At 42.8% G+C, this 15,555-nt stretch overlaps 1 protein-coding gene across 1 annotated transcript; it reads right to left on the bottom strand.

Annotated features, from left to right (window-relative positions):
• Window positions 1-11,175: 11,175 nt before the first annotated feature.
• Window positions 11,176-11,583, bottom strand: NHLH2 (nescient helix-loop-helix 2). Its single transcript, XM_065423669.1, has one exon. The coding sequence runs from the start codon at window positions 11,581-11,583 to the stop codon at window positions 11,176-11,178; it is 408 nt and encodes a 135-aa protein (XP_065279741.1).
• Window positions 11,584-15,555: the final 3,972 nt, after the last annotated feature.

Here is a 15,555-nt window from a genome sequence, read left to right as displayed (position 1 = left end):
CTGAAGGGAAATGGGGATGCTCCACCATGCATTTTGTGCTTGGTGTGTCTGCTGAGATTCCCAGTTAGTGCCAATTGTAAAGGTGGTTTTTATGCTGTGGACACCTGTCTCACTAGGAACTATAGTGAGCCCCACCAACTCATTCCATGCAGGCCATCAACCATACTTCTGAGGGTAATGTATTTCAGACAGTACCAACCAGGGCTTGATTTGAATTGGTTCCACCTGCAGCCTCTTCTGCCTTTCAGTGCTTGAATGTTGTGCTCTGCTGTAATAACTATATCGCTGGTAGGACATGGCCCTTGGATCCAAACTGTAAGTGCTTTGGCCTCTCATAATGCTACTTTATTAAATACGGTCCCTTTAAATACTGTATTTTCCATTTAATATGGTGCTGCTACAGTGTGGATGTTTTTTACTGATTCATAGATTCCAAGGCCAGAAGGGACCATTGTGATCATCTGACCTCCTGCACAACTAGGGCCCTACCAAATTCATGGTCCATTTTGGTAAATTTCACAGTCATAGCATTTAAAAAATCTTGAATTTCACACTTTTAGATATTTAAATCTTAAATTTCATGGCATTGTAATCGTGGGAGTCCCGATCCAAAAGAAGGTCACACGGGCATCACAGTATTCCCACCATTACTTCTGCACTGCCTTCAGAGCTGGATGGCCAGAGAGTGGTGGCTGCTGGCCAGGAACCCAGCTCTTAAGGCAGTGCTGCTGCCAGCAGCAGCAGAGAAGTAAGGATGGCAATACCATACCATGCCACCCTTACTTCTGCGCTGCTGCTGGTGGTGGTGCTTCCTTCAGAGCTGGGCAGCTGGAGAGCTGAGGCTGCTGGCTGGGTGCCTGGCTCTGAAGGCAGTGCCATCAGCAGCAGCAGTGCAGAAGTATGGGTGGCAATACCATATTATGCCACCCTTCTGCACTGCTGCTGGCAGCAGCACTGCCTTCTGGGCTGGGTGCCTGGCCAACAGCCACCAATCTCTGGGCGCCCAGCTCTGAAGGCAGCACAGAAGTAAGGGTGGCAGTATCATGGCACCACTACAATAGCCAGATTTCATGGAGGAGACCAGATTTCATGGTCCGTGATGTGTTTTTCATGGCCGTGAATTTGGCAGGGCCATATGCATAACACAAGCCACAGAAATTCCCCAAAATAATTCCTGTTTGAACTACAGCCGATCTTTTAGAAAAACATTGAATCTTGATTTAAAAATTGCTAGTGATGGAGAATCCGCCATCACCGTTGGTAAATTATTCCAATGGTTAATTACCCTCACTGTTAAAAATGTGCGCCTTATTTCCAGTCTGAATTTGCCTAGCTTCAACTTCCAGCCATTGGATCATGTTATACCTTTCTCTGCTAGATTGAAGAGCCCATTATTAAATATTTATTCCCTGTGTAGGTACTTTTAGATGTGATCAAATTACCCCTTAACCTTCTCTTTATTAAGCTAAATAGACCGAGCTCCTTGATTTCATCACTACAAGGCATGTTTAATACTTTAATCATTCTCCTGGCTCTTCTCTGAACCCTCTTCAATTTCTTGAATTATGGACACCAGAACTGAACACAGTATTCCAGCAGCAGTCCTACCAGTGCCAACTACAGAAGTAAAATAACCTCTCTACTCCTATTCAAGATTCCCCTGTTTATACATCCCAGGATCACATTAGCCCTTTTGGCCACAGCGTCAGATTGAGAGCTCATGTTCAGCTGATTATCCACCACAACCCCAAATCTTTTTCAGAGTCCCTGCTTTCCAGGATACAGTCCCCCATCCTGCAAGTATGGCTACATTCTTTGTTCTTAGATGTATAACTTTATATTTGACTGTAATAAAATGCATATTGGTTGCTTGCGCCCAGCTAATCAAGCAGGTAAATTATTAACAAGTATGTTACTGACAGGCAGGTAGGCAGAGTTTGTGTGTCTCAAAATCACACAGAAAGGAGATTATGAGTGTTTGGAGATCAAGAATGAATTGCAGTTCAGCTGTTCATCGGTGCTTTAGCGGTAACACAGAAGACGATCCAGTGGGATAAGGTTACTTCTAGAGGTCTGGGTTCAAATCCTGGGTTTTGTCACAAGGGAAACTGAGTTGGGAAGTCCTGTACCAGTCTGCTGTGTACATGTCACAAAAACATCATACAGTTCAACATATTTGGCGGTCTCTGCTCAGGAAAGACCTGGGAACTGAATTAGTAAGGGGGCTGAAGCTCTGGATGGGGTGCCTTGGCAGAGCTGTGTGAGGAACTGAGGCACTGCAGGGCAGAAATGAGGTGCATCAGCAGAGCTATGTGAGGGGCTCCAGGAATGGAATATCGGGGGAGGTACTGTACAGGTCCCCAGTATAAAGCTGAATAGCAAAGAGTAGGCTTTGAGGAAGAGGGTCTGATGTCCATGTATAGGATGGTGATTTTTGCCTCCCAAGTTTATCTTTGAACCAGTGGGCCCAGCTATTTTCTTTGTCTCCTTGTCAAGAAAGAACCTCCCCAAAACTGCTCTTGGACGGACAACACATAACTGCGCAGCAATGGCTGGCTCACATTAGAGATGGGCCCTGGCCACAAAGCTTGGGCCTGGATTTCCCAAAGCCTGGAGTGTTCATACTGGGCAGTTCAGTTTAGGCCCAGGTCAGGCTAAGGCTAGCCTCCCGCAATGTCATCCTGACAGGTGCCCATCTCTCCAGTGAGGCTATCACCAAATAAAACATGGAAACATAAGGCAGCCCCAATCTGAGCAGTTTGGAATATTGGGCAGGCTCAGGAGGGACAATTCAGTCCCCTCCACAGCCTGGTGATAGTTCATTTGGCCTGTTCCCTTTCTCACATCCTTTCTTTCACTCACATCTTCTCTTTTCCTTTCTCCATCTTGAGTTCAGTTTGGGGCAAAAGTTTGGTAGGTTCCTATTAGGAGGAGGCTGAATTAAAACCCTGGATCACCTCCCCACTCTGGAGAGTTCAAAATCCAGATGTGAATTTTTTAGCTTGAGCCTATCTCTAGTTTTTTTTATCTGAACCAGTTTACCCGACCCTAGTTTTATTTTGGATAATTCAGACAAGGTCAGAAACTGTGACAGTAAAAAATAGAATCTAGTCCTATAGAATGTAAAGTCTACTGTGAGTTCTGCCTGAGTAAAGACTCAATAAGAATGTCGGGACTGGATATTTAGGACCAGATTCTGATGAGGGCCCAATCATGATTGGGGCCTTTGGGTGCTATAGCATCCTCCTCCTCCTCTCAATTACTCTGCTGTAAATCGCAAGTAACTCTGGCGACATCAGTGGAGCTGCTTCGGATTTACACCTGTGTAACTGGTATCAGAACCTGAACCTTAGTCTTTAGGGGAATAAACCAGTGTCTTCATTTAATTAATTCAATTGATTAATGTTTGCTTCAGCCCCCATTGCTGGATGATGGCAGCAAAGTCCCCACAGCTGAAAAGTAAGGTCACACTTGACTTGCCGCATTGATTCCAATGGGAACTCCTCATGCTGAGAGCTTTCACACTTGGGCCTTGAGACTGCAGCTTGAGGGAAACCACCATCTGCCAAGGACACCATTTCTGCTATGTCCAGTACAGATTTGTGGCTATTCCTGTAGGAACTGATTCTTGGAAAATTTTGAAGCTTGTGTTTAAAACAGGGATGGATCCTGCAGTCCTTTACCAGGCAAAAATCTGATTGATGTCTGTGGGAGTTTAGCTTGAATAAGCAGTGAAAGCTTGGTCTTTTCCCACTGTGTCTGCACAAGGAAATCCCTCCAAACTCAGCTCTTCCCAAGGTCATAGCCCCATAGCCCATCTCTACTCTTTCTTTCTTTCTCCAAACATAACTAAGCCAGATTGTTTATCTGGTTCATAAACCTTTGTTGTCCTTTGGACCCCGAGGCTGCAGTCTTTCACCACTTATATGTGCAGGAGGATTTAGAAAGAGAAACAGACCGACAGCTCATTGAAAGAGTAAACTGGGGGTAAAATCAAATCCTTTGTACTCAGACAGAATGTCCCTCTCTATATGGACACCATTAATATTAACAGAGAGTCCTGTGGCACCTTTAAGACTAACAGATGTATTGGAGCATAAGCTTTCATGGGTGAATGCCCACTTCGTCGGATGCATCCGACGAAGTGGGCATTCACCCACAAAAGCTTATGCTCCAATACATCTGTTAGTCTTAAAGGTGCCACAGGACTCTCTGTTGCTTTTTACAGATCCAGACTAACACAGCTACCCCTCTGATACTTGACACCATTAATATTGCCATCCACTCCCTTCAGCAGTCTTTAATGTCTAATTAATGACTCCCTGTGACTCCATCCTACATGGCATCAGTCTCCTCCTGATTTGAATTTCCTGTAATGACTGCTTGTAATTCCCAAGATGGCTGTTATCTGTGGCCATCCTGAGCATCTTCTCTCCTCTCTCATATACCTCCATCAAGACCCACCCACTCAAACCCTTCCCCTTCCTTATGCTTCACACTACTTTCCCTTCCAGTCTTCATCTCCTGCCTTCTCATATACTTACTCCCACTCACACACCTTCCTCCCTACATCCCTCCCTTCAGGTACACATACCTCTCCCCCTCACACATCCCCCACCCCACACTCATACACCTCCCTCCCTTCTGCCTACAGATCCCTCCCTTCATATACACATTCCTCTTCCCCCACACACTCCATCCCTCACTCACACACTTGCCCTGCCACCCCCTACACCCCTCCCTTCACATACATGTCTTCTCCCCCTAGGGTGACCAGATGTCCCGATTTTGTAGGGACAGTCCTGATTTTTGGGTCTTTTTCTTATATAGGCTCCTATTACCCCCACCCCCACCCCCTGTCCCGATTTTTCACACTTGCTGTCTGATCACCCTATCTCCCCCTACATACACCTGCCCCCTACATCCCTCCGTTCACATACACATACCTCTCCCCCTCACACATCCCCAACCCTACACTTTCCCCCCTCCCCTACATCCCTCCCTTCACATACACATATATATACACACACCTCTCCCTCTCACACATACTCCACCTCTCATTTTACAGAATGGGACACTGACTGGGTTAAATGACTTGCCCAAGTCCACACAGGAGGTCAGTGGCAGAGCCAGGAAGAGCATCCAGGAACCCTGATGCCCAGGCATGCCTTCTCACCACAAGACAACACTATTTAAATAAAGCACCCAATCTATGTCCACTTCATTTCGTCCTGGGATGATCCCTGTCTCTGCAGAGCTTCTCCCACAGGGTATCAACCCAAAGGTGGATTAAGGCAGGGTATTTGAATCCTGGGGCTCCAGACCCAGTGTTCTGAGGGGAACCAGATGTAGACAAGACCTTCTCCAAACTAGTTCCTGGAGAGAAAATTGTGGGGAAGTCACTAGGAAGAAGAGCCTATCATATGAAGGGCTGAGGGAAAGTTCAAAGAGGTGGGGAGCTGAGAGAAGGGCCTGTTGAGTGGCCCAGTTTTGTTTTGTTTGGGGTTTTTCTTGGGGCAGGAGAGTGTGAAAGTTTGGCGGATGTGAACCCTGTTCAGTTTTAAGCCTGTGCTGTTCAAGCTCAGTATCTGAGTTCATTTCTGTCTCTAATACTGACATTTCTCTCTCAGGTGGCTGCTGCTGCCTATTTTAGGGTGGGGCTGAGGGCTGGTGTGACTCATGTTTTCAGGCTCTTATCGGCATCAGGATAATGTTCTGCCTTTCTTTTCTGTCATGTGGCATCCTGCCTCCCTCCCCTCCTTCCCTCCCTCCGCCATCTCCCAGAGGAGGCGACAGACGGTCCTGTAATTTGGTTCCATTCGCTCGACTGGAGCAACACCTGCCCCCCTCCCAGGAGACGGGAGGGTCTCATCCCAAACCATACAAGAAGCCAAAGACAAATCTGAGGCCCACATGCAAATAAAACACAGGATAAAACAGCATGGCCATTTTGGACAGAAAGGAGAAATCCAGCACCGGGAAAGAGGCAGGGGAAACAAAATCACCTCGGTAGGAAGAAACAAAAACTGCAGGAGAGTGCCTTTTTCTTTTGGGGTGATTGTGATTGTGGTTATTGAACTTTCCTCCCTTAAGGAATAAAACAAGAGCATTGAAAAATAATGGCTGATATTAGATTATATCTATCCACACTAAAAGGGCTAGCTTACTTGGGTTACAGGATAGATAGATAGATAGATAGATAGATAGATAGATTAGATTCCAAGGCCAGAAGGGAACATTGCGATCATCTAGTCTGATCCACTGTATGACACAGGCCACAGAACTTCCCCCAAATAATTCCCAGAGCAGATCATTTAGAAAAAGATCCAATCTTAATTTAAAAATGGTCAGTGATGAAGAATCCAACAGGATCCTTGATAAGTTGACCCATGGTTAATTACTCTCTCTGTTAAAAATGTATGCCTTATTTCAAATACGACATAGATAGATAGATAGATAGATAGATAGATAGATAGATAGATAGATAGACTTAGGCATTTCTTCCTAACAATACACTGAAAAAGTGTCATTTCTTTGTTGAAGATCACACACAAAAAATAGAAAGTCATTTCCTTCCTCCTTTTGTAGGAATAATGCAAGATATCAAATCACTTCAGATGCCTTCACTATTTCCCCCATTCTGAGCACTGGCTACATAACATTATCCAACCTGAAGGCGCTATTTCTTGGTCAGTAACTAAGCTATTTATGAATACACATAGCATGTACCATGCTTAAAGGTTAGAGGCATGTTTCATGTCTGGAAATAGTTTACCTCATGTATGCCTGTCTATTAGCAGCATAACTCATGTCTGCATGTTTTGTAGAATGCTCTATGCTTCTGACCCTGCAATCTCTTATGCACATGAGCATTATACACTGCACAGTGCATATGTAAGGAGCCCTTACTTATGCAAATTGGCCCTTTGAAGTCAGTAAGCTTACCTGTGTAAGTGACACTTGTGGATAAAGTGGTACAGATTTGTGCCCTATATCTTTATGTTAGTCCATTGTCTGTGTGCAGTAGTTTGAGCTCTGTCATTATGTTAGTAGCAGGATCCATTTCTGTGTTTCAGTAGAATGCCTTGTGTTTGATGTTTGTTGCATGCTTCATGTCTGATATTATTCATATGCACTTGTCAATGTATTAGCACAGCATTCTTTGTCATATATTGGAAGTACTATGCCCCCGGTGCTATATGTTAGTGATATGGCTTATCTCTTTATATTAATGGCATGCTGGATATCTGTTAGTGGAATGCCCCAGGTCTGTACATTGGAGACATTTCCCATGTATGTATGTTAGTGGTATTTTCCAGGTCTCTGTCTTATACTTTATATCAGTATTAATTAGAGAAGGACCTGAGCCATGTTGTTCCGGGCCAGATTTAGGTCTGGATTCAGAACTAAACTTTCCCGAGTTTTGAGCATGTTCATATCCATGGTTGCAGCATGGGATCACGTCTAACATTAAATGCAAAAACACACATTAGTGCAATATTAAGGTTACAGGTTTAAACATTAAAAAGTCAGCAATATTCATTTTAAGTTTGCACTCTGCCTGCTGGTGGGCTTGCACAAAATGATATAGTCCTTAACATGTGACCACATCCTGTAAGTCAAATAATAATACATTTTGCTACTAACTTAGGTACAGTGTATCCAAGATCACCTATGAGCTGAGGATGGTATCTGTCTCGTAATGCATAAGCACAAGGGGGTAGAGTTAAGGTTGTTTATTTGATCTTCATTTTGGCATTTCCTGGCTTTTGCATGCTTAACCATGCAGATTTCACATTGCACTAACTTTGTTTCTTGTGTTTATTTCCTCAATGATGATGATTTTGATTTTTAAGAAAAAGAAAGAAGTGGGGAGCAAAAGACTTAGTTGTTTATAATTAACTGGCATCAGCTATCAACTGACAACTGGAATTTACCAATGTCAGTAGAAAAAGTCACACTTAGGATCTGATCCTGTTACTACCCCTCACCCCTCATTGACTTCAGTTAAAGCAGGAACTGGTCCACTTAGAGGCACCAGTCAGCCAAGGATTGATTTCTGTATGTTAGTACTGCAGCCTATTTACACTGGTGGACTTACTACAGATTTACACCTGTGTAACTGAGAGTAGAATCTGGCCCTAATGTGCATTTCCACACTTGTATACGGACCTTGTAAGTATGTGTGAATTAAGGCAGTGCCAGGGCTTGCTGAATGTAAATGTTCATAACTTCAAATCTGCTCAGTCAATTGTTATCACACTTGGCATAATGTATAAATCTCTGTGTGGTCTACATGAAACAAGCCAGATTTGAAGAAAACTGAAGCAAAAGTTTTAAAATTACATGATCATTTAAAGTTGTAACATTTTGAAAAGGGTGCATCTGGCTGCAATATCTGTATATGCTGCACAGTGCATATGAAAATATGCACCTTTAGAGTTAACATCTTCTACTGTACCTTCTCAGTGTACAGTGTTTCAGCTGGTCAGGACTGTGGTTAATCAAATCTTTTTTTTTCCCCTTCAAACTAAGCAAAGCCTCTATTCATCAGTGAAGATTGTGGGCCTGATGATGGACATCATTACTACGGTGAAGATTAAAGATGTGTCCTATAGTCAATGGGACTACTCATAGTGTAAAGCACTGTAGGTAAAATTCACCCCTGCAGAGGAGCCAGACAAGAGCTTAATTGTCAGTTAAGTGGTGCTTAGGGCTTGTCTGGTCCTCTGCACAGTGAGATTTTCACCCCGGTAATATACCTTTACAGAATCAGGTCTACGTTAATGCCATGTTTCAAATGTCAGTCATTTTAGCTGTAGCCCTGTCCAAATAAGTGGGGTTGGAGTTTTTATAAACAAGAAAAATGTATTTTTATTTCACTGAACCCAAATCAGAACTGGCAGAAGGGATTTTAATTAAACTTAAAAAAACTAAACACCTCACATTCAGGCAGGGACAAAGCATGTAAAATACCAGCCTCGTAGATGAATGCGTCAGAAACAATTTGTAAAAACAGGTGGTTCTAAAGGTTTGATTTGACTTCACAGCCTGAACTTTAAAGTGTGCTACCAGATGCCCAGTGGAATGAGCAGGGGATGAAAGAAATGTCCTGCAGCTCATACACAGTTAGGCCCCGATCCTGCAACTGAATCTGTTGAGCCCAGTTGTAGGATCAGGGTCTTATTTGAGGGATTTCTTTATTATCAGGTAAATTATTATCTTTAGTATCAGACAGAAACTGTTCCTTTTTATGCAACCTGTTGAGACTCTTTCATAGACAACTTTAGAAGGCTTCAAAAATCTCCTGCAAATACTGGCTGTGCATCCTTTCTAATTTCCATTTTATGGAAAAAACAAAGAAAAATAATTAGGAAAAACCAGCTTTATTTGATACTTTTATTTATATGCAAAACAGCGCACCATTCATGAGAGATATGAAAAACGCGTCAGATAGAAACCAGATTTATCTATTTTCACTACAAAATATTGCATTATATAAAGCAACAGAGACACACAAAAAAACCCTGAAAAAGATTAAAATCTTTGGATCGCAGACTTCTTTTTTCTTTTTTCTTGTCTCTAAAACGCGCTCCTTGTTTTGAGAGATTCACAGCAGAGAACATGAAACATTTTCAGGTTATAGAATTTTTTTGGTTGTTACAAAGGAAAGTAGTCCTGGATTTTTTTTTATTTTTTATTTTATTTTTTTATTTTTTTTAGGAAAAATGTCATTTCCTAAAAAAATACCACACACATACATACGCACGCACACACACACACACATACACACACGCACACACACAGACAAAAAACTACTTCCCTTATAAACTGTTTGTAAAGTACTTTTCAGACATAACTATAATTCAGAATAACAACAAGTATTTTTTTAAAAAAACCTCTAGTGAAGTGCTAGTGTTGATCCCACACAAAAAAGAAAAATCCTTCAAGAACAAATGTCTTAATATATAAAATATACTTAGAAACAGGGCGGAAGGGAAGGTTGTCATATACAAGTGCAATATAATTGGAGCAAAAAACAAATAACCACTGTATTGATCCCAACAAACACTTGAAAAGTTAGACATAATATTCCACAGGAGAAAGTGTAAACACTCGACTATATAAACCAATTGGCACAAAGTATCCAAAGTAAAATTGCCACCACTCAGAAAAATAAATAGGTCTTGAAAAAAATAAATTGTCTACTCCTTCTAACTTAAATAAAAAATAGTTATTTTTAACTGCACCCATGGGTCACATGTTTAAGGTCACAAGTAGATGTTTTTGGATATATAAAGGGGCACTTGACAGCCTGAAAAACAATCTGATTTTACATTTTCCTTCTAAAACTGGACTTTCTGTATTTGTGTCACCAAACTGCTCTTCCACCTTGCAGTATAGGTGGGAAATGATTTAAAAAAAGAAAACCTTGCAAAATATTCAGTATATTTTTATATACCCCCAGAAGACTTTGGAAATGCATCTGCCCTTTCCCTTTTTATGTTCTTTATAGCTTCCTTTTACCTTCTGAGTCGTTAATGTCCTCATTCAGCAAAGCACTTAAGCTTGCAGAACTTAGGCCCGTTTTAAAGTCCCCTTGACCTGGCAAGTGCTTAAGTGCTTTGCTGAATTGGAGGCTAATTGTAAAAGTTCTCGTGTGAAAAACAAACTCGTCTCTTGCATTTTGTGTAGGGCACTGTGCGATTTTCATGGAGGAGAAATAAAAAAGTCTCTAATTTCGGAGCTTTTGTCCCCTAGAGCCAGCAGAGCTCTGAGCTCTCCTTAAGGAAAGGGAGGACAATGAAATGTTACCTGCGAAGTCTGGAGTGATTTCCAAAGGAGCGAGCCCTGCACGAGACAGCGAGTTGGTCTATTGATATGAATGATCTTGGCTGGTTATCACGCCCTACAGCTGTCTTGGAAAACGCAGATGCATCTGCAATGTCTGACCCGAAAGACTCTGGGGAACCCCCCTAAGCTGTCCCGAAAGATTCAGATACACCCCAGGGTCTGCCAGGAAGGGCTCAGAGGGCCCCCAGGATGCCCCCTCCCTTCCCCAGGTGGAATATGTTGCAAGTGTCTCCCCTTGTCAGTATCACCTCCCGGCAGTGCGCGTCGCCTCCTTCTCCTCCATCAGTGCTTCCGCGGTCCCTCTCTCCCGCGGCCCAGCCCCTACACGTCCAGCACGTGGTTGAGATAGGAGATGTAGCAGATGGCCAGGCGCAGGATCTCGATCTTGGAGAGTTTTTTGTCCGGGGGCAGGGTGGGCAGCAGTTTGCGCAGTTCGGCAAAGGCCAGGTTGAAGGCTTCCACCCGGATCCGCTCGCGGGTGGCGTGGGCCGAGCGGTACTTGGCCGTGGCCCTCCTCCGGCGCCGCTTCTCCTCGCGGCTCAGCTGCTGGGGGTGCAGGGCCGCCCGGCCACCCCCCTTGCCCTCGCCGCCGCCCTCCTCCACCGGCTCCGGGTCCGAGACGCAGCAGCCCAGCAGCCCCTTGGCGTCGGTCCCCGCCAGGGACTCCGGGTCCGAGGGAGCCGAGGAGGGGTGATCGGAATCCGCCGCTTGGTCCGGGCTGAGCATCATTTTGGTGGGGTGGGGAAATGACCCTTCAGCGACACGGACAGGGGAAGGGGGGGGGAGTAGAGGGGAGGGATAAGGGAAGGAGGAAGGCATAAAATAGAAAAGTCCACACTGTTACTGTGCAAGCCGACCGGCAAAGCCCCTTTCCCCTGGGCGAGGGACTGGGAGCCCGGCCCAGCCCCGCCCCGCACGCGGAGCTCATCCGTCAGTACCAATCCGGGCTGGAATGACACTCCCTGGCCTTGAAAGTGCCAGGGACGGTGCCCCTCCGCTCTGGGGAGAGCAAGCCGGTGATCGCCTCCCAGGTCAGGACACAGGGCCGCATTGTGCTCCTGACACGCGCTGGTGTACCCTGCTGGAGTCCTTCTAGCCAAGGCACGGGAGTGACTCCAGACTGACACCGTTGCAAGGGAGAACAATTTGGCCCAAGGAGAAAGAGACACCAGACCAAACCAGGAGACCCGCTAGAGATAGGGCCTGTTGATAACAACGAGACAACAATGCGTTTGGGCACAAAGGCAGGTTGGGTCTAACCAGACTAGACTGGGGTTCGATTCTGCTCTCACTTGTGTCAGTTTTAGCTTTGTGTCATTGACTTCAGTGGTGTTACTGCTGAGGAGAACCATGCCCTCTAGCCTCTGATTATATCTCCCTTTACCTGGCTTTGAAAAATAACATTACATAATTATAATAAATAATTATAAATATTAATTACTTAATAATAATTACCAATGTCCTTCCCCTTGCCTGAGCCTCCTCCCTACTTCTCTCAAGGGGTTGTAAATCCCAACTAACTGGTTCTGAACAAAACAACCCCCATCTCGGTAAAATACAAAATATAAAAGATAAACATTAGATCTTACCTAGGTTATAACAGGGAGATTTCTATAGAGGAAGCTCAAATCCATTTTTTTATTAAGTGGAAAGGGTTACTACCAATGATCACGGGAATAATAATAACAACAATAAACCATACTGTATCATTTACAATCTAACAGCTGTCAACAGCTTTTACAGAATATTCTTCCTCTGATCATTTTCCTAGTTTGTTTGCTTGTGGAAACAGGCCCAGGGAGCAATAACAAAATAAAAGAATAATAAAAAAATAATTCAGCTACTCTCCAAATATTAAATAGATTTTTCATTTCTAAATACAGTATTTCCCCTCTAACAATTGTCTGTTAAACTTTTTTTTCTTAACACGGAAATGGAATCCAATATGGATTTGATGGCTTAAAATAGAAAGACATATAACTCAAGACCCCTTAACCATAACAAGGCCAGTGTGGAAGTATGGGGGAGATACAATTAAACCTATAGGATCTAATGTATCTCCTCTATTCTATTCTTCCTACAATGCGGGGCTGCTTTCTCATGCTAATTTTCTTGAATCTATAGCGTCAGAGTAACTGATTGGATGGGGATATTTCTGGGTTCCAGGTTATTAAAGATGGTTTAAAAAAAACTTTCACATTTCTTTTCATTCTCTCTCTCCCTCCTTCTAAAATATATAAATAAATGAATGAATTTAGACGTGCCTTTCAAAAGAAAATTGAATCGTATCTTCTTGCAGCTTCACAGAACACCATCTGTCATGTAGACAGCAATACAAATCCAGGAACTCATATGGACATGCCGGCATGTAATAAAACAATACATCAGGCAACTAGAGAATAACCTTGGACACAAATGTGGGGTGGGGGAGGGAATACATCATCCTACCACAAAAATTAGGATTACAAAGTATTTCAATGTAAAGTTTATGATCTTAACTACTGTGGGCATTTAATAATTTATTATTATTATTATTATTTTATTATTATTATTTTATTACTCAGAACCAGTTTGCAAAAAAAAATCTTCAAAACGAAAGACTGCATGATTCAGAACACATTAAAGATTTTAAATAAAATAATCATGATAATTAATAATAAAGGGTGAGGTGTCAGGTAAGCTTTCAGCCTGTTTGAAATGCTTTTCACATTGAGGAGCTTCGTTTGAGGGAAGGCTGAGTGGGAATTCAGAGTCTAAAATACAGATCTCTCTGTAGCTAGTTGTTTTATTACAACACCTCCACACGGATTAAAAGTCTATCAATATGCCAGCGAATGTGTCAAGAAAACAAACAGTGGAGCTGCAGGAAGCTGTGTAGAGAGCAAAGGAAACAAACATGAAACGATTGCAAAACAGAAAACGGGGAAAGAAAAATAGCAACATTTCTTCATTGAGAAGAGACTCGGAGATCACTAGAACTTTCCGAATTGCTTATTGCTATTTTAAAATGCTGATTATTTTACTAACGGGGTTCTGAAAGCAAGAATACAAAACAAAATAACAAGCCACTACGCAGGTTAAATATCAGAGATCTTCTGAAAAATATTAATAGCGCCTTTCAGTTGAGAGGTTGATTGGAAAGAACGGATAGATAAATAGCTTTAGAAATTTACAGCGTGGCAACATATAAAACGGGAAATTATAGCGTTAGTTATAGGAGAAAGTTGCTTTAAGGTTTGTCCATACAGCGTGTTGAATTCCCTTTCTTTACGATTTGGGTTGATCTCAAACAATATCCAGCGTCTATGTTGGCAATCTGAACAAAGAGAGATTTCAAATAAAACGATTCCAATTTCACCTGCAAAAGAATATAAGTTAAAGAGAGCTTACCTTGCCTGAGTCTTTGCAACAGTCTTTCTTAAAGCCCCCTTTCCCCCACCCTGGTGCTTTTACAGTTCGAAACTCCAGGAGAGGAACATTAAAAAGAAAAATCAAAATCAAAAATAAATTAAAAGCAGCGAGTTGTTGTATCTGAATTGGAAAAGGCAGATCTCATTCCTTGTGATGGCCTCGCAGGTCCAGAAATGGAAGATGTTATCTAATTTTTGGAGAGTATAAATAACAACGTAGGTAATTTAAGACGTATTAGAAATACATTTCCCCAGCAGAGTCTTTTTTTCTCCCAGAGATCTATAATATATCAGTAGCCGGTGTGTTTCGGGGGGGAGGGGGGGGGAGAATGTGTTGAAAAGTGCTGTTTTCCCCTTCTCTTCCTCCTCCCGAGTCTCGATAAATAACAAAAGAGATGCAGAGATAAACACAATCAAGATATTTCCCCCCTCTCCTTCCTAATAGCAGCACAATCGATAAAGATGATGGTCGGGATAAGATTTAATTTATGTTGTACTCCTTGGCTTACCCCTGTAAAGAGAAAATGATATGCAGGTCTCTGATATGATCTGGCTCAGAAGTGAGATTGTTTGGTAGAGATAGGCTTTGTTCAGCTGATGTCTCTTCTATTCCCAGGCACACAGTACTGTAAATCAGGAATAATGATGCGTCCCCTTCTTCTTTTTATGTATGTATTTATTTACTGGGGTAGAGGGAAATAAATGTTTAGTTTTCTTCCAGTCCTTGAAGATCAGATTTAAAATATACCTCGTATCCTTCTGTCCCAACTCCTTCTTTATCTCTTTTATTTATATATATATATAAAAAACATTGCCAGTGGCTTGGAAATGCTGCAAGAGATGATGTTGGTGAAAAAGTGCAAGTCCCCGCTTGTAGTGATAGCGAAGCAAAGAAAAGCTGGGGAAGGTGGCAGAGGGAGAGAAACAGAGAGATGCTGTGGATTCTCTCCTGTACCAAAGGGTTGAGCCTGGAGATGGTGGAAGAGATAAAGGCATAGGGAAAGAGGGATGGCATTTCCCCCCCCCCCTTAAATTGATATTTAATGGGAAATCCTATTGGACAGAAACCTGGACACGAGTCGCTTAATTGGACTTGACATCTGTCACAGTGTGGGAGTTTTCACAGCCCAAATATTTTCAGCAGAGCAGATTCTCACTGAATCCGTGCCACAAATTATAACAGTCGAAAGCAGCCCGTGATAGAAACCTTAGCCTCTGGATATGCAGGCTCTGGCCATGTTTGCTCCCTCGCTCCCAAAATATTGGCTACCCACTCATCTAGAAAAACACC

This window comes from Emys orbicularis, chromosome 1 (assembly GCF_028017835.1).
Source record: "Emys orbicularis isolate rEmyOrb1 chromosome 1, rEmyOrb1.hap1, whole genome shotgun sequence".
NCBI lineage: Eukaryota > Metazoa > Chordata > Testudines > Emydidae > Emys > Emys orbicularis.
Note: the sequence above shows the minus strand (reverse complement) of the source record. Positions and strands in the feature narration are given on the sequence as shown.

Excerpts from the sequence above, each read along its gene's own strand:
- NHLH2 (XM_065423669.1), bottom strand. The coding sequence starts at position 11,583 with ATGATGCTCAGCCCGGACCAAGCGGCGGATTCCGATCACCCCTCCTCG.